A 26,512-nucleotide genomic window follows, 5' to 3' on the forward strand; every position below is an offset into this window, starting at 1 on the left:
AAGTGCTGGGATTAAAGGCGTGCACCACCACTGCCCGGTGTATGTACTAACTTCTACCAGGTCCTGCCTCATAAACACTATCACAGGCTGGGTACTAAGTCTTTGGCATATGGGTCCCTAGGGACATATAATTCAAACTATAACATGAAGTAAATCCTAGGTATTAATACAAGGATACTGAGCTCTACTTCTGATTTAGGCATTTAGTCTTGAGGCAGCCCCAAACTACTTTTATCTTCTATTAAAAACTGAATCTAGCACTTAAGCCCGGACTAAAGGCCTTTCAATGTAGCTCCTTTAGTTCTAATAATAAGGTAGTGTTGTATCCCATTCTACTTATCATAAAACTGAGGTGCAGAGAAGGAAATCTATTCAAGTACTAAGTGGTGGACTTAGAATTTTAAAGCAAGTGTTTTGTCACCACTCTCTCTCCTAATCAACATTCATTCACCTCTTTCTCTTTGAAATGCTAATGTCAGAAATTGGGATTTTAATGAGTGTGAAGTAGCGCTCAAAGATCAGATTGGATAGAAGCTATTCCTTGTGAACATAACTCTCAACTTTAGCAGCGTCACTGAGCCCTGGGAGGTTAACGTTGAAACCAGAGTACAGAATTCCTAAGATTAAGGTCAAATTTTTGAACCTAAGAAATTTCCCTCCAATTCTGAAGTAGTCTCTTAAGTAGCGAATCTGCTGCCTATCCTACGAGTCTTGCAATTAGCTGATTTGCAAAATAACCAAGCCAAGAGAAATTAAATCCATTACAGAAACACGTAGTCCACGCTGAACTTTATATAAATCAGGTTATTTGGTAGGGGGTGCAAAACATAACCCAAGCCGAATCTGCAGCTCTGGCGTGGAAGCCAGGGGGCGGGCAATCGGCAACCATTTTTGTTTTGCGGCCGTGCGTTCTCAGCGCATCTTGACTAACAGGACCCCATGGAGGAGGCGGGGCCTATTGGGGAGTGAGGCGGGGCTCCAAGACGTGATGATTCAAATGGACTAATGACTAGGGCGCATCTGCCAGAAGTCACCAATGAGCGTGCGTGCTTGGGCGGAGCGCACAAACCCTACGGGGTTTGGTTGCACCGCGGCTTTGGCGCATTTTCGGCTGGTTTGATTCATCCATTTTGAAGAGACGGGGGAGCGGGGGGCTCGTCAGATCCAGGGACCTGAAACAAGCAGCCGCGGACTCTGAGAAGTCAGCAGCTCGGGGCTCGGCAGCAGCGGCCTCATCGGCCGGAGCGGGGGGGTGGGGCGCCGAGTGCGCGGGGAGGGGGGTCCTGGTCCTCAGCTCCTCGACTTGGTCGCGCCTCGACAGCGAACATGTCTCGGCCTGTCAGGTCAGTGCGGAGTCTAAGGCCCGGGGCGGGCTGGACGGGCTGGGGTGAGTGGCGAAGAACCTGGGCAACGGGCCTGGAGTCGTGCTCTTGACTACCACGCGCGGCCTTCTCTCGGGGTCCGCGCGCGCCCTTGCGCGTGGGTGCTCGGTGGCGCGCAGGGTGACGGCGACGCGCACCGCCGCCTCCACCCCGCAGGGTCCAGGTCGGCTCCGCGGCCGCCCGGACCTCCGCCATGGCCCTGGCGTGGGCCTTGCGCTCACCAGGCACACCGTAGGCCGCAACCCTGGCCCCTGCTAGAGCCTGCGGCCGACCCGGAGACGAACACGCGGGGCCCGGTCCTCCCAAATTTTGCGGGCAGCTCAGCGTCTTGGCCAGCGAGTTGCCTGTGCCTCGCCGCCCGGCCCCGCCTCCATCCTCGGGGTCGAGGCAGGCCCCGCCTCCTAGCCCGGCCTGGGCGGGACCCACGCTTTCTTTTCCCTTTGGGGCAAAAGTGAGTTTTGACACCGAGCCCCGAAAAATAAGGGCCACAGCCTCTCCCCACTTGGGAGTTCTTAACCCCAAGTTTTCTCTTTCCACCGCTTATAAATAAATGCCCTTCCTCCAGGGACGTTCGCGTTAACCGCGCGACCCAAATCCCGTGTGGTTCTCGTTCCCCCTCACCCCACAGTCCACGTCTCTTGCTACTTCTGTAACCTTCTCTTTTCCCGTGTGAGGTTAATCGTAAATGGACTACGATCCGCTAGCGATCAGACTTCTATTCACATGGCTTCAAGAAGTTTTCTGTTTCCTCTCACTCGGTGGGCTCCCCTTTAATGTCCTCCAGAGCTGTTGTATGGAATGTGGAGGGTGTGGTTTAGTCCAATCTATTGAGGCCTGAGAGAGAAGACAGAGACCGAGACCAGAGTCAATATGTTACTTGTACAGGAGCTTTTACCTAGCCCCATTGCCATTGGTTCTTAAGTGTTTTTACAGTTATACATTCTTCTTCATTTCAAGTTTTGGTAGAGAGTATCCTAATACCAAGGAGAGGTTTAGATCTGGCAACGGTTCTGTGCCCCACTATGTCTCCTTGACAAGATAATCTCCTATTGGTGGTAGTTTGGGACTGCATACTCCTCCCACTCGTGAGGTGGAACTGCGGAGGATGAGTTACCTACCAGCTTGCTTTTTCCATTCTATTTCAACCCGCACCTCCAAATTACCATGTCTTCTGTGAAAGCTTTGCTGATGTTTGGGAAGTAGTATGACAGTTCCAGGTTATATAGTGAGTACTTTGGGGACATAAAACTAACCAAACTGTACCACCAACTCCAAATACTTTACTCAGGATTAGGAAACAGACACTATTAAGATTTTCGTTGGGTTTGGAAGAGATTTTTAGCAAATTTGTCAGAATTTGTATCTGCAGCTCAATTATTTTAGGCCTTAGATTCAAGTTAATTGCATAACATAGTCCAGGGGTTAGGAAAAAAGTGAGGTAAACTCTTGGGGGCGGGAGTGGGGTGCGGTGGGGCTGGCAGCTTAACTGAGACCTCGATAAAAGTGAGGTCTCTTGTATAATACATTAGTTGGAACTAGAACCTAGGTTTTATTTTTTTTCTTTGCTAAAAAGATTTTTTTAATTTGGGGGGAGGGTGTCACACTATATAGCTGAGGCTATCGTGGAACTTTGTAGACCAGGCTGATTTGAAACACAGATCAGCCTGCCTCTGCCTTACAAAAAGATGAGACACTACTACTCCCAGCCTATTTAACTTGTAACCACACTGTCCTACTGGGTGGCTATTGATAGTTAAATTAAGTAAGGATTACTGGAATGAAAACTTGTCTTTCCCTTTCACACTGTACTTGCAGATAGGGTGTGGGCCTGCACTGTGCTTTTAATGCTAAACAACTCCTGCTAGCTTGGGAGCACCTCAAAAATGCTCCCTTATTCCACAAAACAATAGTATTGTCTTCTAAAGGGATTTTTTGTTTTGGGGGTTGGGGCAGGGTTTCTCTGTAAGAGCCTGGGCTGTCTGGAGCACCCTCTGTAGATGAGGCTGGCATCAAACAGATCTGCCTGCCTCTGCTTCCCAAGTGCTGGAATTAAAGGCACCTGGCCTAAAAGGATATTTTGGGGTTTTTTGTTCTCAAAGGGATTTAAAAAATTAGGTGGCAAAATTTATGGTAGTAGACATCTATCCAAGTGGCCTACAGAACCTAGAGTTTATAGTTAACAGAGTCCTGCTCATTTTTCCACCTCCACAGTGACCACTTCATTTTTGCTTGATGAATAATAGTATGTCGCCAGTGTTGATTAAAGCACATAGCGTATGTCACCTTTTAAAAAGCTTCAGAGGGTTTTTGTGACTCTCAAGCCTTGAAAAGAAGGAAAGTTGTTGCTCATAAAAGATGAGAACTGGGCAGCAATGTGACACCCTTAATCCCAGGACCTGAGGCAGAAGCAGGTGGCTGAGTTCTTGGCTAAACAGGGCTATACATCGACATCCTGCCTTACTTAAAAAGGAAGAAAAGATGCAAAGATTCAGAGTAACCCAGGTTTCTTGATCCAGGTAGTAAGTACACTTTCTCCTCAGTGGGAAGCCATTCAGATCAGCACCGAGACCTCTTTGTAACTTATTTATTGTCTTTGTTTACTTTTTAAAACTTTTTTTTTTTTAATGGAATTACATTTACTTTCCTGTATGTATGTGGGTATGCACTGCCACCTGTCTGGTCAAGGTCAGAGTACAACTTGTGAAAGTCACCTCTGTTCTTGTTGGTCCTGGAGATTGACTGTAACCTTGGCACAAGTGCCTTTCGCCTCTGAGCTGTCTCACTGGACTTTTCCTCTGAGATGTGTGTGTATATAAATACATGTGTAAAGAGGCCAAAAGAAGATATCTCATGTCCTCTTATCAGTCTTTGACGTGGGACATGCCCTGGGACACTTAATTTATTATGTGAGTGTTGGCATCCAAACTTCTTGACTTTATGAGGCATGGCACTCTATGAGTGTATTGTTTGTTTTCTGGGTTTTTTTTTCCCTTTTTTAAGAATTTATTTTGTGCATATGAGTACACTGTAGCTATCTTCAGATACACCAGTAGAGGGCATCAGATCCCATTACAGATGGTTATGAGCCACCTTGTGATTGCTGGGAAATGAACTCAGGACCTCTGGAAGAGCAGTCAGTGTGCTCTTAACTGCTGAGCCAGCTCTTCAGCCCTATTTGCTTGTTTCTTTTGAGCTGGGGTCTTATACAACTTCAAACCAGTCTTACTTAGACTTGCTGTGTAGTTTTAAGAAGTCCCTAGTTCACTGGGCAGTGGTGTTGAATGCCTTTAATCCCAGTACTCTGGAAGCAGAGGTAGGTAAATCTCTGTAGGTCTACACAGAGAAACCCTGTCTCACAAAATAAAACAAACAAACAAACAAACAAAATCCTTGGCTTAGTGGGAAATTTGAAAATTGGAGATACTTTAGAATTTAAACAAATACAAGAACATGCTTAGATTTAGTACCCCATTGTGTATCTAGAGATGAGCCTGTTTTCTTGTATCTTTTTCTTACTTACTTCCAGATGTACATGTGCCTATGAGCAAGTATAGCTTTAAAAGAAATTCCTACGTGTAGACTTTAATTCTTAAAACATCAGGGGTATTTTATAAATCTAGATGTGATAGTGTATCTTAACATTCTAGCACTTAGGAGACTGAGGCAGAAATAATGGAAAATACAAGGCCTACCTAGCCAAAAAAAAGCCAAAAATAGGGAAACGTTTTACAGAAATCATAAATTTACAAAGACTGAATAAGGGGTAGATGTTGCTTTATAAAAGCATTAATTGCCGGGCAGTGGTGGCACACGCCTTTAATCCCAGCACTTGGGAGGCAGAGACAGGCGGATTTCTGAGTTCGAGGCCAGCCTGGTCTACAGAGTGAGTTCCAGGACAGCCAGGGCTACACAGAGAAACCCTGTCTTGAAAAACCAAAAAAAAATAAAAAATAAAAAAAAATAAAAGCATTAATTATTAAACTTCTCCTCCAGAGATTGGTTGGCTTGGTGAGCCAGTTGCAACTGTTAGGATTAAAGGCAGGCAGCAATCCCAGCACTTGGGAGGCAGAGGCAGGCGGATTTGTGAGTTCGAGGCCAGCCTGGTCTACAGAGTGAGTTCCAGGACAGCCAGGGCTACACAGAGAAACCCTGTCTCGGAAAACAAAGCAAAACACAACAAAACAACAACAACAACAAAAAAGGCAGGCAGCACCATGCCTTCCTGACCTATACATTTTTATTTTTTGAGGTGGGGGTTTCTCTGTAACTTTGGCTGTCCTGGAACTCACTTAGTAGCTCTGGCTGATGTTAAAGTAACAAAGATCTACCTGCCTCTGCCTTCCAAGTGCTGAGATTAGAGGCATGCACCACCCCTCCTGGCTTTGTACATTTTTTTTAAAGATTTATTTTATGTATGTAAGTACACGGTTGCTCTCTTCAGACACACTAGAAGAGGGTGTCAGATCCAATTACAGATGGTTATGAGCCACCATGTGGTTGCTGGGAACTGAACTCAAGACCTCTAGAAGAACAGTAGGTGTTTTTAAATGGTAAGCCATCTCTCCAGTCCATGAGACAAATTTTTTTAGATGTAAATTATAAGACATCTATACTGTCAGGTTTTCTGCTGCCGAGTTATATATACCTTTGCACCCAAATGTGTGCTCTTAAAATGTTGATTTTACTGTTTGTGACAGGATCATGTAAAGCCAGCTGATTTATAACTTAATGTGTAGTCAAGGGTTGCCTTGGGTTTCTGATTCTTCTACTTTCTCCTGGGATTACAAACCCCTGATGCCAGGCCTAATTTGTATATACTGTTGAGGTTTTAATCCAAGCTTTGTGCATGATAGGCAAGCCCTGATTTTACTTTGAAATAGCTAATTAATTTTATGCATTAAAAGTTCACTAATTTAAATAAATTCTTTGCCCTTTTTTGGTGTTTTAGATGAGACAGACGTAGCTTTCTGTTAGAGTACTTGACTAGCATGCATGAAGCCCTAAATTCTACCCCAGAATCACAGAAAGGAAACAGAAAAGGTTTATTAGAGCAAAAGAATTTTGTGAAAATGCTGTATTTTAACAAGGGTTTTCAGTTTCACATTAGGATCTTGGAAGGTGGAGAAATCCAGACAGAATGTAATCTTTTTGTTTTTGACCTGTCATCATGTTGTTTTGTTTTAGGGAAGGGGACCTATTTTATTCTTGATGACATAGGTGGAGCCTGATGGCAGGCTGATGGTGAAAGATAGGAAGTAAGGAGAAAAAATACATTGGAATGATGATATGAGGGAAGTTGTTAGAATTGTAGTGTGAGCTCCACTGTGAGACACAACAAAGACAACTGAGATCTTAAGTTGTGTTTGTGTTTTTAGCAGCGTAAAGTAGAATTAGCAGAACAAGGGCCTAGCCCTCATTTACTCTCCTTTCTATCATTCATGAGCCACAGCGTTACATTTCCTTGTGGGCATTGCTGGGCAGGTTTTACTTCATCTTTTGTTTGGAAGAGATCAACTAGAGTGTGAGGAAGGCACTTGAAGTCTGTCGTGGGTGAGTTGTTAAACCATAGCATTTAGGGGTTGGGTTAGGTCCTACACTGGGGAGAGACAGGCAGGCAGATAGTTTGAATTCAGCCTTGTCTACGTGCATAACAAGTTACAATACAGAGACTGTCTCAGAAAAACAAAACCAACCAACAAAACAAAAGCATAGTATTTACTTTGAGGAAAAAAATGAGGTTAACAAAATGTTAAGGGATACTCTGAGAAAAGATAGAGTTAAACATGGTAATTACAGTAGGTAAGACATGTGAACTAGTCAATAGAAGAAGATAGAGGCAGATTTGGGCTCCCTATGAAGATCCATCTAACGAGTGAAATTTTTTTATTGTAAACTACCTTGGAGATCATGAGTGGTTCTTAGTTCTCTTTTGGGATTATGTTGACAAGATTCCAAGGTTGGATAAAATTATTTAGAATTCAATGAATCTGCTAAAAATTACCATGTGTCTCCCTATCACTATCAAAATCTAGTGTTGGTTTGTTTGTTCATTTGTTTGTGCCCTGGCTGTCCTGGAATTTGCTATGTAGACCAGGCTGGCCTCAGAACCCACACCTGCCTCTGCCCACCACATGCTGGGATTAAAGGCATACATCTAACAGTGTTTAAACTCTAAGCCATTTTTATGGAGCCCAGCTTGGCTACAGAGTAAGATTCTTGCTCTCTCAAGCAAAAAAAAAAATATATATATATATCTCCAGGTGGTGGTGGCGCATGCTTTTAATCCCAGCACTTGGGAGGCAGAGGTAGGCGGATTTCTGAGTTCCAGGACAGCCAGGGATACACAGAGAAACCCTGTCTCGAAAAACCAAAAAAAAAAAAAATATATATATATATATATATATATCTTGATCTTGAGCCAGGATTGGTGGTCCTCTTCTATAATCCCAGCATATAGGAGGTTTAAAGTAGAAAGCTCACCAATTTCAAACCAACCTGGGCTCAAAAATATACATATTTTAGGCCAAACTAGAAGAGAAAGAGTTGATGAGATAGCTCAGTGATTAAGAGCACTTGCTCAGAGGACCCTGCTGCCCACAGCCATCTATAACCAGCTCTTGGGGAGTTAACACCTAGACTTTGTTTCTTGTGGTCTCTTCCCTGAGCACCTGTACATGTGTGGCATTTACTCACACAAATACCACTTTGTGCACATAGGTTATCAACACTTTTTCTTCTAAAAGTAAAACCTAAAATTCCAATGTGTCTCTGCAGTCTGTCTGCTTTTGTCCCTAAGTGGCTTTTGAACTTTCGTAGAATTCCAGTCAGAAATAAATGTAATTATAATCAGCTTTTTGTGAGCTTAGATGTTAGGGTACAGTTTTTCTCTGTTACTGTCAATTCGCTCTTTTTCTTTTAAAATGCTATTTGTATCCCTTAACAAAAAGTTGATTCCCAGGCCCAGTAACAGAGGTCTGTGGCCTATAAATTGAAAAGCCTCGCTCTTCAGAATTTCATTCATCTGATAAATGAGATGTTGACTACCAACTGTCGAATGAAGTTAGCAAATGGGTGTGTGTAAGAGGGTGCCATCTGAGTGTCTTGTGCCAAGAGAGTGTTGGGTCCTCTAAAACTGGAGTTACAAGTGATTGTAAACAACTATAGATTGTTTAAAAATCTCTTGGATTTAATTTTTTTAATGGCTGTGCTCTGTGTGGTATAAAGTTTAAGTCCTGATAATTAGGGTTTGCGTTTGACAGTCAATTACCAGTGTTAATGCAGCTATCCCTACTTAGATTTACGATATATGTGCAGAATTGTTAGAGACTTGTTATCAATTCTGTGGTACACATGGCATGTGTACACAGCTTTAATGCCAGTCTGGTCTACAGAGTTCCAGACTAGTCAGAGCTACATAGTGAGAGCTAGTCTCAAAACAAAACAGAGAGCTAAGTTCCATGACCTCAGCTTCTCATTGTAGAATTAAGGATGTTAAGTGAAATAATTTTTTAAGATTTATTTATTTATTTATTTATTTAATGTATATGAGTACACTGTAGCTGTCTTTAGACACATCAGAAGAGGGCATCAGATCTCATTCCAAGATGGTTGTGAGCCACCATGTGGTTGCTGAGAATTGAAATCATGGCCTCTGAAAGTGAAGCCAGTGCTCTTAACCACTGAGCTATCTGCCCAGACCCAAGTGAAATAATTTTAAAACATGGTAATTTCAAATTCTAAGATACTACTCTTTCATTCTTCAGAGAGAATACTTTTTCTTACAGCAGACAAAAATGAAATTCCTAGCATGTGAACCCAATATTTTTGGGTTTTTTTGTTTTTTAAATTACTGTATGTGGATATGTTATGCACATGTCACATAGGGCATGTGAAGGCTGAAGGACAACTGTGGGAGGCATTCTCCTTTTCTACCATGTTGGTTCTAGGGATTGGGGTCAGGTCATCAGAGTTGGTGACACTTACCTTTACCCATTTTACCAACCCTCAACTTTCTGTTGCTATTTAGTAGAAAGAAGTTGATAATTACAATTAAAGTTCTCTTGGTTTGGGTGGGGGTGTTAGGCAGCATCTTATGTAGCTAGCACAGGATGGCTTTGAACTCACCTGTGTAGCTGAAGATGCTGTCCTGATCCTCCTGCCTTTACCTCCCAAATGCTGAGATTATATTTGACTATCAATGCCTCACATTAAAAATCCTGTCACCTTTAAATTACTTCCCCCTTACCCATGTTTGAGACCAAATAGTTCCTTGTAAACAAGCATTCCCTACCCCTATTTTATTTGGGGTGGGGAGCCACTAATAAAACATTCTACTGCAGAATTATATATATACTCTGGTCCCCAAAGTGTATTTTTTCCTTTGTATCTAAAGCAAAATCTCTCTTGATAGCTAAGGCTGACTTCACACACTCACAACAACATAATCCTCCTGTTTCCACCACCCAGAAACTGGGACATTCGTGTTTCCTTATGTTGGAGATATTCTTTCTAGTACAACGTTTTTAGACTTGTTTGGATGGAACTCCCATTGACTTAAATGATGGAAATTGCTATAATCCAATTGATGCCTCTAAAATACTGTTTGAGACTAAAGGGGTAGTTCAGTGGTTAAGAGCACTTCAGATGACTCAGGTTCGATTCCCAGTACCTACATGTTACTAGCTCACAACTGTCCATAACTTTAGTTTCAGAAGATCTGTTGCCCTCTTCTGAATGGACACTGATTAAGAAATAAAATGAATACTCTTCTCAACCTAAAAGGAACCTTGAAAATGCTGGAAATAAATTAACATAAAAGAAAGGAGATAGAAGTAATAACAACTGATTTTTATTAGTCATTATTTACCTACCACTCATTCCTGGGACAATTTTGATACACTTTGTTTTAAGGTTTATTTTTGCTGGGTGTGGTGGCACATGTTTTTAATCCAGAGGTAGGCCGGTCTTTAAGTTCAAGCTGGCCAAGAGTATTTAGTGAGACACTGTCTCAAAACTAAATATGTACGTATGTATGTACATACATACATACATACAAACAAATATATATTGCCAATTATGTGCGTGCGTGTGGAGTCCAGAGGAGTGGATAAGAGTCTCTAGAGCTAGATTCACAAGTTGATGGCCACCTGCTGGGAATGGACCTGGCCAAGAGCCACATCGACCACCCAGCTTTGTCTCCACCCTCACAACTGAGTAGTTTGTATTCCTGATTTTACAGTTGAAAAGCCGTGGTCAGTGAGGGAAATCCCTTACTCAAGGACATAGAACTAGTTTGTGGCAGAGCTCTGACTGATTCATTCTGGTTTAGTCATCTGTGCTGTGTTGAAATTCTATATTAGCTCACGTTTCTGGTAGTTATTGTTCAACTGGAGAGTTAGTTCCCCTTGACATTTAAATAGAAGTTTGAGACTAGGGCTTTCTGTAGCCCAGCCCAGTCCACCTCAGACTCCCGACCTTCTCCGGGGCTGGGATGACAGGTGTGTGCCACCATTTCTGGCTCCCTAGTAGGATCTTGATTAGACTTTTGTTTGTTTTGGCCAGGAATAGATAGAACAGAACGTCTCATGCCCTTGTACTTAGGTAATCCCCCTCTTAAATGTTAAATTTTGATCGTAGTAGATTTTCTCAGTTTCCAGCTTCACAAGACCAAATTCATTTAAAAGGTGCTTTTTAGCTGTAATATAACAAGCATCCAAACACATTTCTTTCAGGTTCCTTATATGAAATGCTGTATATGTATGACCTGTGCACATTCTCCTCTACACTTCAAAATCATCTCCAGATTTCATAATTTTCATAGAACAAAACTGAAGGAAAAATTCCATTGGTTGGGTGTGGTAGTACACATCTGTAATTATAGCAGGAGATCCTGAGTTTAAGTCATTTTGTGCTACATAGTGAGATCCTGTCTCAAAACAAGCAAACACCATTAGACAACCTTATCACTTGTAGCTCCAGCTCCAGATCTGAGACCTTCCTCACTCCATGGGTACCAAAACACATGGTATGCATGCAGGTACATAGATAACATCCATATACGTATACAATATTTATTTTGTTTTAAAGCATCCTTTGACTACACCAGTAAAAAAAAATTTTTAGCTGGGCAGTGGTGGTGCACACCTTTAATCCCAGCACTTGGGAGACAGAGACAGCTGGATTTTTGAGATCGAGGCCAGCCTGGTCTACAGAGTGAGTTCCAGGACAGCCAGTGTTACACAGAGAAACCCTATCTTGAAAAAAGAAACAAACAAAAAAGACAAAAAAAAATTTTTTTCTAAAGTTTAATGTTATATTTGGTAGCATTATAACTATTACACCTTAAAAAGCTTGTTTTTTGCCTAGCAGTAATCTGGTTTTTTTTTTCACATATAAGTGTTTCTATAGATAACAGTAAGAATAAAATGACAGCCATGAATTGTGGCTCATATCATTAATCCCAGCACTGGGGAGGCAGAAGAAAGAGAATCTTAGAGGATAGCCTGGTAAAGCAAGTTCTAGGACAGCCATGTCTACATAATATATGGGAATGGGGTGGTAAAATAATACTTAAAAATTTAACCTGTGGATATAATAGTCTATATATAATGAATGCACATGGTGAACTTGCCTGTTGTTTTTTGGGGGAGGTGGGAAATGTAAAACTTGAGAACAATGTTTAAGTTGTTACTGGAGTGAGTAGTATAAGTCTGAGACTTTTTTGTTCTTTGAGGCAGGGTCTGCCCACCTCTCTCCTAAGAACTGAATTAAAGGCATGCACCCTACACCTGGCCTAAGAACTATTCTGTTTATAAAGCTAAAATGAGCATTCTTATGTTTTAGAAGCTGTACTTTTTTTTTTTTTAATAATCTGAATTTGTCTCTTTCTACAGAAATAGGAAGGTCGTTGATTATTCACAGTTTCAGGAATCAGATGATGCAGGTATGTTTTGTTCTGTAAATGTGGTTCTACAAGACTTGTGCTGACATGCTGTCAGCTTATGTACTTGATGTTATGCTTTTAGTAGTCTCTGTTATTTAAAATTACTCAGGAGTGTGTGTCAAAGAAAATGATGGACTTGCCCATTTTTCTTTGAGAAAAGGTCTGCTATGTGATGACCTCAGCTGTCCTTGAACTCAAGCCTCACAGTGGCTGGATGGCAGGAGTGTTCCACTTGCCTGGCTTGTAGCTTTTTTTTGTAAATCATTGAAATGAACACCTGATTTTTTTTTTTTAAATCTGGTTTTAGGATCCAAAGGTTAAATGTTCAGTAACTGATGCAGTTTTTATTTGTGTAAAATACCCACTGCTAACTAAACTGGGAATTGAACCCTGGTCATCTGGAAGATCAGCCAGTGTTCTCAATTTTACTTTATAAAGATAATGTACTCCTTGAGAAGGCTTGGAAGATAGACAGAAGAATTAAAAAGTTGATATGTAATTTCGTCTCTAAAACATACCAGAAATTGTTCTAAATGTTTATATTTAATAAAGTTTTGGTTGGGGGCGGGTTGACAAGGTTTCTCTATGCCCTGGCTATTCTGGAACTCACTCTGTAGACCAGGCTGGCCTCGATCTCAGTGGTCCACCTGCCTCTGCCTCCTGAGTGCTAGAATTAAAGATGTGCATCACCACACCCAGCCCTAATAAGTTTGTTTTTTGTTTTTTGGGGTTTTTTTTGTTTTGTTTTTTTTAAGAGCATCGCTGTTGTGGGATCTCTTGTTTCATTTTACACTTAGGAAACTGAAGTAGAGTTGATAATGTCCTTTAGTTGGAGTATAGCTCTTTTGACCTTTTTCTTCTTGACTTTCATCATCTTTTAAAAATGTAGTTGAACTGCAGTATGGCTCAGCAGGCAGATGCTTCATGCCCAGTCTGACAACTGAAGCTACTCCCCAGAATACTCATGGTGGAAGGAGAGAACTGACTTCTACAAATAGTCTTCTTTCTTCTACACATATGACCTGTCAGGCATACCCATACACATAACAGTAAATGTTTGGTTGTTTTTTGTGATGGTTTGGTTTTTTTGTTTTTTTTTAATATGGCTAAGGGTCTTGCTGTAGAATTTTGGACACTGCTCTCATCACACTTAAGGCTGTTTTTCTCTTCCTCTTCCTTTTCTTAAGCTATTTTTAAGAAGCAAAGGACCTGAGTTCAGGTCAATATTCTATATACCCTACAGACACATAATTAAAATAAGTATTGCTGTTAATGGTTAGAATTAAATTCTAAAAATGGTTAAATTCTGTTACAGAATTTATAATGAATCCAGCAATTTAAGAATTGCTGGAGTGCTAACTTCCTCATTTCTCACCATTACTTGAAGAAGCGGAGCAACAGCTTTGAGAGTAATCAGCAGCTATGGTGAGGGTTTCTTATGAGGCTTTTGAAATTGTAGGGTGTTTTCCTAAAGTTAGAAGCATCCAGAGTGCGTGATATATTTAATACTTCAATTAGAGTAATTTACTTGATTACAGTATTGTGAATATTGTGTTAAGAGTGTAGAATTTGAAGCCAGGTACTGTGGCGCACACCTTTAATTCCAGCAGTCCAGGCAGAGGCAGGTGGATCTCTGAATTTGAGGATGACCAGTGCTATACAGAGAGAAACTCGGAAAAAAAATATTGTAGAATTTTAGGTTCTTACTTTCTTGAGATGATTATGATAAAACCATACTGCTATATTTTCAAGAGAATATGAAGTTGTTAAAGCATGGGGAAATCCTAAACTAAATGGGAATGTTACAAAATAACAGCTATGGTGTGGATGTGTGACCGGTTTTATATAAAGACTAGACGCTATGTAAAATGGAATTAAAATAGGTGAGACTGGGGGTGTGAATTTTATTTATTTTTAGTTGTGTGTTGCTTGTTTGTGATGCATGTACATAAGAGTGGGCACATGTGGAAGTCAGGAAAACTTTTGAATGAGTTCTTCTACCATGACTTCTGGGGTTCTAAATCAGGGCTTGGGCTTGCACAGTCAAGTGCCATTAACTGCTGATCCATCTTGCTTTTCCTTTTTAAATTATTTATTATGATAATAGAAATAGAATTCAGCCTTCTGTATGTTATGTAATAAATGTTCCTAGCCCTAATTTTTTAAAATACTTTTTTGTTTGTGTGTTTTGCCTACGTATATGTTTGATGCCTCCAGAGGCCAAAAGAGAGGACAGCAGATCCTCTGGAACTAGTGTTGGGAGCCACCGTGTGGGTGCTGAGAATCAAACCTAGGTCTTCTGGAAGAACAGCATATGTGCTCTTAACCACCGAACTATCTCTCCACATTCCCCTCCCCCTTTAAAGGAACTATGGGGGGAAATCTGTTCCCATTTATTTAAAAAGCATGAGGAGTAATGTCTGATTTCAGCATGTAAACACAGTTAACTGAATTTGAATTTTTTTTTCTTGTTTAGATGAAGATTATGGGAGAGATTCAGGCCCTCCTGCTAAGAAGATTCGGTCATCTCCCCGAGAGGCTAAAAATAAGAGGCGATCTGGAAAAAATTCACAGGAAGACAGGTAGGAGGCATCAAACTGGTGAGGCTTCTGTGTGCAGTCCGTTTCAGATTATGGAGGTGTGCTTCAGGCGTGGAGGTCAGCCTCTTCCCCAGAAGCAATTTGGTCTGAGCTATTGATCAGCAGTGAGCTCCAAGAATGCTTCTTGCTGGAACTTAAGAGCATGAGCCAAAAGAGTTTTAAGTTGTGATTTGTTATCTAAGGTTGGTGTTGACATTTCACTGTAGTCCTCTTCAGTTAGATCAATAGCAGAATCATAACTAAAGATTGTGCAGTTCTAAGCTTTGTATCCTATATCCTATTGAATTGTACTTTTTTTTTTTTTTTTTTTTTTTTTTTTTTGGTTTTTCAAGACAGGGTTTCTCTGTGTAGTTCTGGCTGTCCTGGAACTCACTTGGTAGACCAGGCTGGCCTCGAACTCAGAAATCCGCCTGCCTCTGCCTCCCAAGTGCTGGGATTAAAGGCGTGCGCCACCACCGCCCGGCTGAATTGTACTTTTAAAATAAGTCTTTCTTGTTCAGGTAATCATGTTTGACAGTTGCCTTTTCCTAATTTTCTTTTCTCTTACTGTAGTGTTAACAATGGAGCCTGGACCTTACATGTGCTCCGAACCTCTGTTCCCTTACTTTTAGAAATGTGTTCATGTGAATTGCAATTGAACTGTAAAATAGCTACATTGAGAGGAGGATGATTAAGTTTTCCTCCTGGTTTTCAATGTGCACACTTTTCATAGTGTATTACTTGAAAACGTGGTGGGTGGGGCAGGAGGATATTAGTGTCGGGTTGTATTGTGCTTTATGTCGTTCAGTTCTTACAACACATCTGTAAGGTTGAGAATTTGTTCATTGAAGCAGGGAGTTGCCAAGGAATTAGAATAGCAGACTCTGACACTATACTTGGGGAAACTCAAACTCTACTTTTTACAGTCAGGCTATAGCACTCCCAACTGCTCCTCTTACATACAGATAGCAGTTCAAGTAAATAAATAATATTTCTTGAGCATTGTAAAAATCTTGGAGGCTGGAGAAGTGGCTCAATGTCACTGGTGGTTGTTCTGTTTTCAACATCCACATAACAGCTCACAACTATCTTCAATCCTAGATTCAGGGGATCTAACACCATCTTCTGGTCTCCATGAGCACTAGGCACACTTGGTATGCAGACACATGCAGGCAAAACACATATATACGTGAAATATTAATTTTAAAATAAAAAATCTTAGAATATTAAAATCACTGAATATTCATTTACTGAGTAGGTTTTGTTTTTTTTTTATATACTCAACTTCTAATGTTTTTAGTAGAGAATTTCAGAAATGTGATTTTAAGAAAATAGTATTATGCCAGTAGGAGACAAATCTTCTCAAGTTTATATTAAATCGCTCAGTTTTCTGTTTTGTTGTTTTGTTGTTGTTGTTGTTTTGAGACAGGGTTTCTCTGTGTAGCCTTGGCTATCTTAGAACTCACTCTGTAGACTAGGCTGGCCTTGAACTCACAAGAGATATGCCTACCTCTGCCTCCTGAATGCTGGTATCACCCACCTACTCTTAAACAGTTTTCAATAGCCCAACTTAGAAATAATTACTATATTCATTTATGCTTCTTCTAAATATGAAACATTTACAGTTTGTCATTATATCTGGCTTAAGTTTTTTTCATTGTTGTTTGGTTGCTTAGTTTTTAGTCAGAAGCTAGGCAGTAAGTCGCTCAGGCTAGTCTTCAGGTTGATCTTAAACCTACAAACCAATGCTTTGTTTTCTATTCATTTCTATTTAAAATTAAGCATTTTCTTGAATTTTCTCACTGAAATAACGAGAAAATCATACACTTGATCATAAGTTAGATTTGTAAGCTTTCTTTCGTTGTTGGGACTTAGTTTGTTTTCCCATGATGAGTAAAATTACACCTATTCTAGCATCCCTGTAAGGTACAATAATACTGAAGCAGTTCCATTCCGCAGCACCTGTTTGAACATTTCTTATGTGAAAGGGGTATTTTTCGACATACTTTTTTAATTCTGGAATTAAATAATATCAGAAATCTGATTGCATTTCCCCCCTCAAGACAAGGTCTTAATTTTTTTAAAGCCAAAGTCTTGTTTCTATACTTGGTCATCATTTAATGCACAGAAATCTATCTGTCTCTGCCTCCCAAATGCTGAGATTAAAGGCATCTACTACTATACCCAGTGTAGGGTCCTGTTTTTAGTGCAGGCTAGCCTAAAACACTATGTAGCCAGGGTGGGTCTGAGCTGGTATCAGTCCTCCTGTCTGAGCATCTTTACCCTGGGATTACAAGTGTAGCCACAGTGATCATTCAACCTTTGATCTAAGACTTTTAAGCATTTTCTTTTTTCTTTTGCCTTATAGTGAAGACTCTGAAGAAAAAGATGTGAAGACCAAGAAGGATGATTCTCATTCAGCAGGTAAACCATATTTATTGAAGAAGGAATTGTAACGGGCTGTTTTCCTCCTGGTCCCAAGCTCCCAGAATAACAACTCAAAATGTATTTACAAACATCTTGGCTATAAGCTTTGGCTTGTTTTTTGACTAGCTCATAAATTAATAGCCCATTCTAATCTAGGTTCTGCCATGTGGCAGACTACCTTTCTTCAGATTCCCAATCCTCCCCACACCTGACTCAACCCCACAATCCTTCTCCTGTGAGATGTCCCACCTTCTATTTTCTGCCTCAGCTACAGGCCAGTCAGCTTTAATTGACAGGTGTTACATCCATACAGTACACAAGAGATTTTCTCTATAAGGAATAGTTCATTTATTAATGAGCAGTTTTATATGTCAGATTCTTTCAAATACTGGGATTATAAAAACATGTCTATTTTCACAGAGGTAAAAATTTATTCTCCATCCTGTTGGCTGGTTTGGTTTTGGTTTTTGTTTTGTTTTTGTTTTTTAAGTATCTACAGGTTATTTTTATGCAAAATTGAAATTTAAACCCTTTTATTAGCAGGAGGCAGAGAAATGGCTCAGTGGTTAAAAGCACTGGCTGCTTTTCCAGGGAACCCAAATTCAATTTCCAGTACCCACATGTTGGGTCACTGCTGTCCATAACTCCAATTCCAGGGGGCTCAACACCCTCACATGGACATACATGCAGACAAAGCATCAATGTACATTTTTTTTTTAATGAAGTTAAAAAATACTTTATTTTGTTGTTTGAGACAGCATCTCATACATATGACCCTGGTTGTCCTGGAACTCATTATATAGACCAGGCTGGCCTTTAGTTTACCTGTATGCTGCTTTTTGCTGGTATTAAAGGTGTATGCCACCATGCCCAGCTGATAATCAACTTGTATATGAATAAAGAAATTATAATAACAAACTAAGTAAAAACAATAGCCATATGGAAAAAAATTATAAAGAATTAAAGGAATTAATATGAATCAGATATGGTGGAATTTGCCTAAAATGTCAGCATTCTAGATTGCTGCAGAGTACAAAGCCGACCAAGGTTACATAATGAGAACCTGTCTCAAAAAGGCCTTTAATTTTGAGATGTTTTGCAGAGGGCCTGAGTTATGTTTCCAGCACCCACATCTGGTGGCTTACAACTTTCTATATGTAACTCTTCCTCTGGGGAAATGAGATATCTCAGGCCTCAGCCAATTGTGTTTACATGCACGTAATTTACAAGTATGCATAATTGAAAGTAAAATATCTCAGCAAAGCCTGGTCAGTCCTGCTGTTGGTGTTTTAACTCCTGAGGATTGGGAAATGTAGTCCTTACTGCCTCTTGGTACTTTAATTTTGACCAGTATGCCCCTCCTTTGTCCTCCTGGATGTCCCTTTTCTTGATTCTGTTTGTGTGTGTGAAACACAAAGCAGCCTCATAAAACTCAACCATGGCTTAGGAACTCTTTGACAGTCAGTAGCTGCTGGAAAGTGACCACTGGTAGTTTGCCCATGCTCGGGTGGAAGACCTCATACCCATTCACACATTGACAACAGTAATACTGGCTTATTTAGACACACATGTGCGCATGCACGCACACCATAAAATTAGAAGGGGTGCATGTTGGGAGTTACTCCCAATTTTAGGGAGTTGGAGTAGAGTGGTGGAGGATAGATGTGATCAAAATGCATTGTATATCTGTTTTTCTCAAAGAATGAATAAATAAAAGGTACTGTGTCTTTATTTGTAATATGTACGAGTGTTCTTCTGAATGTATGTTTATGTAACCTGTACATGTCTTGGGACAACAGGAACCAGAAAAGGGTGTTTGATCCTCTGGAGCTGTAGAGGTAGTTATGAGCCATCATGTGGGTGCTGGGAACTGAACCTGGGTCTTCTTCAATAGCAACAAATCTTACTTGAATAGTCAGCTCTTCAGCACCCTGTTTTTTCTTGTTGTTTGTTTGCTTGTTTTTGTTTTTTTTTAAGGAGAAAAACTGACACCTAAACCTAATACTCTATTAGGGAAGTCCAACAGTTTCGGACAGAGCTGTTCAGTAGAGACTGGTAAAATAAAGATTAGTTTGCCTGGCCATGGTGGCACACACCTTTGATCCGAGGGCTCCAAAGACAGAGGCGGGTGGATATCTGTGAGTTTGAGGATAGCCAGGGCTATACAGAGATACCCTGTCTTGAAAAAAACCCAAATGAAGAAATGAATGAATGAATGAAATTTAGTCTGGAACTAGTAGGTTAGCAGCCTGCCTTATATTTAGCATACTAAATAACTGTTGATGAAACATTAATTCATTGTAGTATATGAGAATAATTTTTATAAGCTTGTTTACAAGATCTTTAGCTATCTCATCTAAATGTGTTTTAAAGATTTCTCTCTGCTTGTTTCTAAATTGAAAAGGTCACCAGTTCATTGTAAGGAGTACTAGTTTAGCATTGTTTTTGTGTTTTATATCTTAGGAGAGAAATAATTGGAAGGTCTTCTATTTCAAAGTATTTTTTTGACTTTAGCTTCTAAAATCTGTAAACATAGATTTGCATGTAATTGATAATTTTAAGATTAAACAGTTATAAGTTTAAAGTGTTAGAGGAACTGTGTTCATAATTTTTAATTTATAATTCAGCTTTGCATTTTTTTTTTAAAGTATATGCCTAACCCAGGCATGATGGCACAGGCAAGTAGATCTCTGTAATTTTTGTGACCACCCAAGTCTTTATCACAATTACATTTATTTTACATTTTTTTTAATAAAAAAAGGACATTGCTTTCTATTTAAAGTAAACATTGAACAACAGCAGTGGCACAGAATATGGGGGCGGGGAGTGACGCTGCGGGGCTCTCACATGGAGCCTCTTACTGTAAACACCAAAAGAAGGACCAGTCTCTGACAGAATCAGAACTGGATAAACCACAATGGGCATGCTCCAGTTAAGTGTTTGCCAAGTGTATGTCTAGGTCTGTTACAGCTGTTGAGCAGATGGGTTGGCATGAATAGTTACGTCCTTAATGTGTATGTCATTAAGAGGTCTGTATGTCTTCTCATTTACTGGTAACTTCTCCAATTCATCCAAAGTCTCTAGACTATCTATTACCTTTCCAAACACTGTATGTTTCATGTCCAAGTGTTTCTGCTTGCCATAGGTAATGAAGAACTGGGATCCATTGGTATTTGGGCCGTTATTAGTCATAGATAGAACACCTTAAACATTGTGCTTCACTGTATTCACTGTATTCATCCTCAAACTTCATGCCCCAATACTGCTACCTCCTTCTCCAGTACCTGTTGGATCTCCTGTTTGAACCATGATCTCCTTGATATTTCTATGAAACACACAGCCGTTATAGTAATTAGTGGCACAAAGAACCAAGAAATTCTCGCATGTTTTGGGTATCCTCTCACAGAAGACTTCTATTTCGATATCTCCTACACATGTAGTGTCACAGACATGCTCCTTGATGGTTCTAGGAAGCACTATTTAATTTTTCAAAGCTCTACAGAGAAAACTTGAAAATGAGTTTCTAATCCCACTTCACTCAGCACCACTGCTGCGGGAACAGGAAAGCCTCAACCATAGATATTGGCATGCATGCCTGTGGGTTCCAAAGGAGTTTCTGTGCTCCGCCTCATTCTTAACTTGTTGATTTTTAACATTAGCACTACATTTTCTTTTTTCTTTTTTTTAAAGATTTATTTATTATATATGAATACACTGTTGCTGTCTTCAGACACACCAGAAGAGGGCATCAGATCTCATTACAGATGGTTGTGAGCCACCATGTGGTTGCTGAGAATTGAACTCAGGACCTCTGGAAGTGCAGTCAGTGCTCTTAACCGCTGAGCCATCTCTCCAGCCCAGCACTATATTTTCAAGATTTTTTTTTTTTTTTTTTTTAGGTTTTTCCGAGACAGGGTTTCTCTGTGTAGTCCTGGCTGTCCTGGAACTCACTCTGTAGACCAGGCTGGCCTCGAACTCAGAAATCCACCTGCCTCTGCCTCCCAAGTGCTGGGATTAAAGGCGTGCGCCACCACTGCCCGGCTGATTTTTTTTTTTTTTTTAAAGATTTATTTATTTCATGTATGTGAGTACACTGCCGCTGTCTTTAGACACACCAGCAGGTGGCATCGGATGCCTGTTGCAAATGGTTGTGAGCCACCATGTGGTTGCTGGGAATTAAACTCAGGACCTCTGCAAGAGCAGTCAGTGTTCTTAACCGCTGAGTCATCTCTTCAGCCCAAGTTTTTTTTTTTTAAATCAGTCTCTGAAGTACAAATAGGTCTTGAACTCTTCATCCTCTAAGTGGAATTTTTTAATGGTAGATTTCATTTCCTTTTGAATGAATAAGCTGTTATATCCTATATCTGCAGATGTAGAATTCTTTGATTGTTGTATCACTATAACTTTTATATTGCAGAAGACAGTGAAGATGAAAAAGATGATCATAAAAATGTACGCCAGCAACGACAGGCAGCATCTAAAGCGGCTTCTAAGCAGAGAGAGATGCTCTTGGAAGATGTTGGCAGTGAGGAAGAGCCAGAAGAAGATGATGAGGCGCCATTCCAGGAGAGTATGTAAAGTTGCCTACTGTCCTTTACTCCTTGGTTTAGACGGACTATCCTATAGCCCACGTTGTTGTTAACTTACCGTGTAGCTGAGGGCAGCCTGGAGCTGTACTGGTGCACCTGTACCACCACTCCTGGTTTGATGGAGATGTGGGGCTCTAACCCAAGGCTGCGTGGTGGGCAAGATTCTGTCAGTGGAGCTGCGGCTCCAGTCCTGGTCCTTCTTTGCAGTTGTAGTTTATGACTTTGGTTTAGTATTTTCTAGGTAAATATTTGTATCCAGTTCCTTACATTAAGTAGATGTTACTTGTTAAAAGATAAAACTGCATCTGTAGTGGTACATGCCTATCTTGAAACAAAAGGAAACGAAAAAGATAAAACTATGATGATAGGGAGATAGCTCCATTTTTCTTCCAGAGGATTTTGCGTACATGTATATTTATATAAGTGAAAAATAAAAACATTTTTAAAAGATTTAGTAGAATTTGACAATAGATCTATCCAGTCCTGAATTTTTAAAAGGTGATGACTATACATTTGATATCTTTTTTTTTTTACATAATCAGAGAAGTTTATGGTTGTCCATCATTTATCATAGTTTCTATTCTGTGTTTGAACACTGAATGAATATTATAATAATCATTAATAATGGATAGTGTGTTTACAATTTGCATCTTAGCCTGGCAGAGGGTTTAGACCACTTCAACTTGTAACCCCCCCCCACACACACACACACAGGTTGCTCAGATTATATGAAGTCCTACTTTATATAGAGTGTTCTTGTTTGATTATTCACAGTTGGTAGTAAAAAACTGCCATATCAGTTCAGGTTAGTTTCAACAGTATATATGAGAGTGATGCAGCTACCAAGAGCTACTTGGTATTTAAGGGTTCTAGGCTTTTATCTTTTAGTACTAGGATTCAAAATCATAGGGCTCTTTACAGTGAGTATAGGCAAGTGCTGTATCTCTGAGCTGTTCATTTCCAGCCGTATTTGGTCTCACTATGTGGCTAGAGCTGGCTTTAAATTTGCCATCTTCTGACTTAAGCCTCTTGGATGCTGGGACCAGATCTTGTGTCTTATTCATTCCATTTTCAACAAATTCTTCAAAAGAGTTGTTGATAAGTTTAAAAAATAAAAAGTATTTAGAATAAGTCAGTCATGTAGCATATGTAAGGTCCATACTGTACCCATTCTACAGTGGGCAAAGCCAACTCCAACCATTGATGCTGTGCCTTCTCACTGACTCAGTAGTGCTTAGCTCCCACGCCCCGCTCCTCCAGCATTCTCAGCACTCTTTCCCTTTGTTCACTTGGAAGGATGTGTACATTTAAGTTGGACGTTGAAATTCTTCTTTCCTCTCAGAAGATTCTGGCAGCGATGAAGATTTCTTAATGGAAGACGACGATGATAGTGATTATGGCAGTTCAAAAAAGAAAAATAAAAAGATTGTTAAGAAGTCCAAACCTGAGAGAAAAGAAAAGAAAATGCCCAAACCCAGACTAAAGGCTACAGGTGAGTCCTGTGAGAGGAAAACCACATTTTTCAAGAACTAAACTGTTGCCTCAGCATTGGTCCTGTATCTCGTAGAAATACAAGAAAGCCAAAGGGGTTCGTTCTGTCTTACACATGTGCCTTTGCTCCCTTTAAGACTGCTGAGGGCTGGAGAGATGGCTCAGTAAGAGCTCATACTGTTTCCAGAAGACCCAAGTTCAGATCCACAGCCATGTTGGAGTGGCTAGCTGTGGCTCCAGCTGACGTAGGCTGCACGCATGCACAGGCATACACATATACATATACTTAAAAATGATACAGTCTTGAAAAAAACAAAAAGAATGGGCTGAAGGGATAGCTCAGTGTTTAAGAGCATTGGCTGTTCTTCCAGTAGACTTGGGTTCATTTCCCAGCACCTACATGGCCGCTTACAATTGTCTGTAATTTCATTTCTAGGTAACTTGACACCTTCACACAAACATGAATACAAGCAAACACCATTGTATATAAAATAAAAATTTGTTATTTTTTTTTTAAAAAATGAAAAGAGTCCATGGGCCTGGACTGTTTGAGGCACAGTGTTCCTTCCTCTGTTCAGGGACCATTGGCTGTATCTGGGGTCAATAGTCCTAACAGCTGGGGAAAGCTCTGTGTTCTCATCCTCTGTTCTGTCAGGATACTGATCGAAAAAACAAAACCACCCTTGAGAGTAAAGGTTTATCTCCTGGGTCTTCAAAGCTTTTGTCATATATTTTCTTGGTTGGAGCTAGTTTCTTAAATCAGAAGTCTAGATTTGCTTAGAATTTTATTCTGGCAAATATAATTAATATGTTTCTTGTTATATAAAGTTTTACTCATCTCTCCATACTTTAGAGGGTGATGAAGCTCCAAAACCTGTTTGATAGCTCTAGTTTCTGCTCAGAATGTTAAGTTATCCTCATTAGGAGTAATGAGCCTTTTCTTGTATTTCCTTTTTAGTAAGATGGGATTAGTTTTTACACTTAAAGACTTTAGTTTATGTAGCTGATTTTTTTTTAAGGCATTTTTTTTTCTGTTCCCCAAATTGTTACTTTCTATATTTCAGTGACGCCAAGTCCAGTGAAAGGCAAAGGGAAAGTGGGTCGCCCCACAGCTTCAAAGACATCAAAGGAAAAAACTCCTTCTCCCAAAGAAGAGGAGGAGGAAGCAGAAAGCCCTCCAGAAAAGAAGACATCTGCAAGCCCCGCACTCGAGAAGTCTGGAGATGAAGGGTCTGAAGATGAGGCCGCATCAGGGGAAGATTAAAAGTGATATTTGAGGAGAGGTTTTATTAAAAAACAAAACAAAAAAGGAAACCTCCGTAGGACACGGTTTTGGGCTGTGGCTTGACTCATGGGCTTTCAGTGCTATTTCATTTGTCTAGAATAATGTTTTTCTCTCTTTCATCTATCTCTCTCTCTCAAACCATTGTATGCTGACGTGTTTAAGTTGCCATTTTGTCTCATAGCCTTTTCTTTGCTAATCCCCTCCCCCCACGAAAGCCATGTCACTTAATCACTGGATTGACTGTTTCATCTTCGTGTTTTTAATGGAGGGAAGGAATGCCATGGCTGCAAAGCAATAAGATTGAGGTGGACGCTATGGAAACTGCTTTTTGCTAGAGAATGGCAACATGAACAATAATCAAAAACAAAAGATAGTAAGGTTTTAATTAAATAATTGTTCTTTCTTTTCCTGTACTTTTGACAGACCAGTTGTCATTTAACATGAGCTTATATGTCTAAACTGTAAATGTCAAAAAGAATCATGACTCTAAATTTGTACTAGTCAGGCAGTTGGGAAGTGAACATGAATTCTGGATTGTTAACTCTGTACTCACTGTTTCCTTGAGTGTGGAGGGAGTGGTATTTCTTGAACTTAGTATATTTGTTATTCTCAAAGAGATTCAGAGCCAGTGGTTCTTTTGTCTTGATCAGTCTTTTTTTTTTTTTTAAGTAGGCCACCAGAATCAGTCTTAATTTCATATTTCATTCATGTTTTCATTGATTCAAGTTTTTAAAATACATCCTGTTATTGGGTAAAGTTTTACCAGTGATCAAAAATTAAAAAGATGTCTTTGAATTTTGATGACAAGATGAGTCTACCCCTCACAGTGCATTTCTTCACAGGCTGATGATGTTAAAGTTTTAAGCAAATAAAGTTGGAGTTAGTGTGAAGTGCAGATACAAAAGATTGGGATTTATCCTTTATGAATACAAAAAATTGAAATGAGGGCCCATGAACCATCCATTTTTATTTTGGGATAGAAACAGTTGTTTCCTTTTGATATTTAAATCTTCCCTTCATAGTAACACGATAATGACATAATCTCACTTCCTCCTGCTGCTTCCTTACTGTGGAGTTACTTGCTTCTTAGTTGGTCTGCCCCTCCTTTCTGTTCATGTTTCTTTTTAAAGCAAGAGCCTGAGCCTCAACGGGATGAGTGAACTGTATTTTAGGGTGCCTATGTGCCATTGATAACAGTCTAGATACTTTAGCAAAGCATCAAGGACAGATCTATAGGTTGAATCCTCCATATTCAGGTCCCATTCGCCAATAGATGCAAAGATTAGGGGTCCTATTATGCTAATAAATTAAAGATTTAGTGGAGTAATTTCTGTATATTTTTCTGCACTTAAGCTAAATTTGCTTCCTCAGTATTCTGCTTTTGTGTTTTTTAAGTGACATGTTTGTCTCAGACAATGTCATTTTCTTATAGGTGTTCGTAGGACAAAGGGTTATTTAAGAAATATTTTTACTCTGGTTTTTAAGACACTTTAAAGAACATTCTTAGATCTGCTTTAAAATAAATAAATGAGTAAATAAAACACCTAGTGGCAGAGAGTTATTTCAACCCTGCACTGCTAATAAATGAGTATTAACATGGCCAAAAATAGAAACTTGAACATAAGCAGTTCAATTATTGTATTCTGTAATGGGATATATAGTTGTGAGCTGTGTAGTGGGTATTACAGATTATTCTATTTGCTGTGGTGGGCTTGCTCAGGAACCCGTCCTTAAAGAAAGAAGAGACTCACCATTTCCACTAGGCATCTCTCCCTTTTAGGGGTTTATAACTCAGTCTTACATTCCTAGTGACATTT

The 26,512-nt window shown here is 39.9% G+C and overlaps 1 protein-coding gene and 1 pseudogene across 2 annotated transcripts; one reads left to right on the forward strand and one right to left on the reverse strand.

Moving 5' to 3' along the window:
- Positions 1-1,151: 1,151 nt before the first annotated feature.
- Nucks1 (nuclear casein kinase and cyclin dependent kinase substrate 1) lies at positions 1,152-26,236 on the forward strand. Of its 2 annotated transcripts, none has more exons than XM_028764705.1 (7): positions 1,152-1,343; positions 12,275-12,324; positions 14,801-14,906; positions 17,272-17,327; positions 21,748-21,900; positions 23,262-23,411; positions 24,475-26,236. In XM_028764705.1, the coding sequence occupies exons 1-7, from the start codon at positions 1,327-1,329 to the stop codon at positions 24,672-24,674; spliced, it is 732 nt and encodes a 243-aa protein (XP_028620538.1). In that variant the 5' UTR covers positions 1,152-1,326; the 3' UTR covers positions 24,675-26,236. The 2 variants fall into 2 exon arrangements, with proteins under 2 accessions (XP_028620538.1, XP_028620539.1); XM_028764706.1 differs by having other exon boundaries at positions 1,282-1,343; positions 23,265-23,411; positions 24,475-25,236.
- On the reverse strand, positions 20,295-20,782 carry LOC114618930 (annotated as a pseudogene).
- Positions 26,237-26,512: the final 276 nt, after the last annotated feature.

This window comes from Grammomys surdaster, unplaced genomic scaffold (assembly GCF_004785775.1).
Source record: "Grammomys surdaster isolate TR1022 unplaced genomic scaffold, NIH_TR_1.0 145, whole genome shotgun sequence".
Classification (NCBI taxonomy): domain Eukaryota; kingdom Metazoa; phylum Chordata; class Mammalia; order Rodentia; family Muridae; genus Grammomys; species Grammomys surdaster.